The sequence below is a fragment of the Carlito syrichta genome, unplaced genomic scaffold (assembly GCF_000164805.1).
Source record: "Carlito syrichta isolate Samal-C Ts95f unplaced genomic scaffold, Tarsius_syrichta-2.0.1 Scaffold126629, whole genome shotgun sequence".
In the NCBI taxonomy this organism is placed as follows: Eukaryota; Metazoa; Chordata; class Mammalia; order Primates; family Tarsiidae; genus Carlito; species Carlito syrichta.
In genome coordinates, this window is record NW_007070725.1 from 27,345 (window position 1) to 28,294 (window position 950).

The following is a 950-nucleotide window of genomic DNA, read 5'->3' on the forward strand; positions in this document are numbered from 1 at the left end:
TCCAATCTGAGTGACAGAGTGAGACTCCAACTCCAAAAAAAAAAAAAAGTGTTATGACATACTAAGATTTAATTGCGTGACACTGCTAATTCTTATAAGTACATCTCACCTTAGATTCTTCTCCTGATTTTTGTATGGATTTTCAGTGTTGTGGTCTTCCCATTTTCCCCCTAAAATGTAGATCCAGAATAATCATTATAAATTATCTAAAAATTATAAGATTCCAGGTCCACAATAAGCTGTAACTATGCCTTGTTTATTTACCAAAGTATTCCCTTTTCACATTGCAAATCTTGGAATAGTGATAATAAGCAGGAAATCCTTGTTCTCTAATTGATTAAGTGAAAAAAATGAGAGCATTCTTACCTATAGAGGCCAGGTTCTTGAATGTTTCCTGCATGACATCTCTGTAGAGTTTCTTCTGTGAAGGACCCAGCAGAGCCCACTCTTCCTGGGTGAAGTTCACAGACACATCTTCAAAGGCCACCGATTCCTAAAATACCGCACATAATAGATGAGACTAATAAGGATGGAATCTGTGCTTAATTCATAAGAAGCTCACATATGATCTTGTGGTCTTCAAATATTTAATGTTTGACTTGAGTGCCAGAACTTCAACTTTCTGTCTACATTTACTTCCTTATAAGTTTAATAGCACCTGGAGCACATGAACTTATATCTACATTTTTAGTGTGGTCACTACAAATCTTATTGCTCTCTAATGGTAGTGTCCAGCTAAGCTTGGAGAAATGAAATAAATCCGTTATAAATGAAATAAATTTTAAGAACAGTAATTCTTTCTTATGAGAGAAAGTCTTACCTCATTTATTTTTTTGAAAGACAGAATCCTGCTCTGTTGCCCAGGTTGATCATAGTTCACTGTAATCTTGAACTCCTGGGATTCAAGTAATTCTCCTGTCTCAGACTCCCAAGCAGCCAACAGATGGGTG

The 950-nt window shown here is 35.9% G+C and overlaps 1 protein-coding gene across 2 annotated transcripts in view; it reads right to left on the reverse strand.

Annotated features, from left to right (window-relative positions):
• Window positions 1–494, reverse strand: part of LOC103250179 (zinc finger protein 791) — a 3,530-nt gene extending 3,036 nt beyond the window's left edge. The window contains exons 1-2 of one of the 2 annotated variants that reach the window (XM_008048772.2): window positions 367–488; window positions 110–170 (exon numbers count right to left, since the gene is read on the reverse strand). In XM_008048772.2, coding sequence (XP_008046963.2) covers window positions 110–170; window positions 367–400 — 95 coding nt within the window. In that variant the 5' untranslated portion in view covers window positions 401–488. Of the gene's footprint in view, window positions 1–109; window positions 171–366 lie in introns of both variants that reach the window. The other variant, XM_021707891.1, reaches the window with a different exon arrangement.
• Between the last annotated feature and the right edge of the window lie 456 nt (window positions 495–950).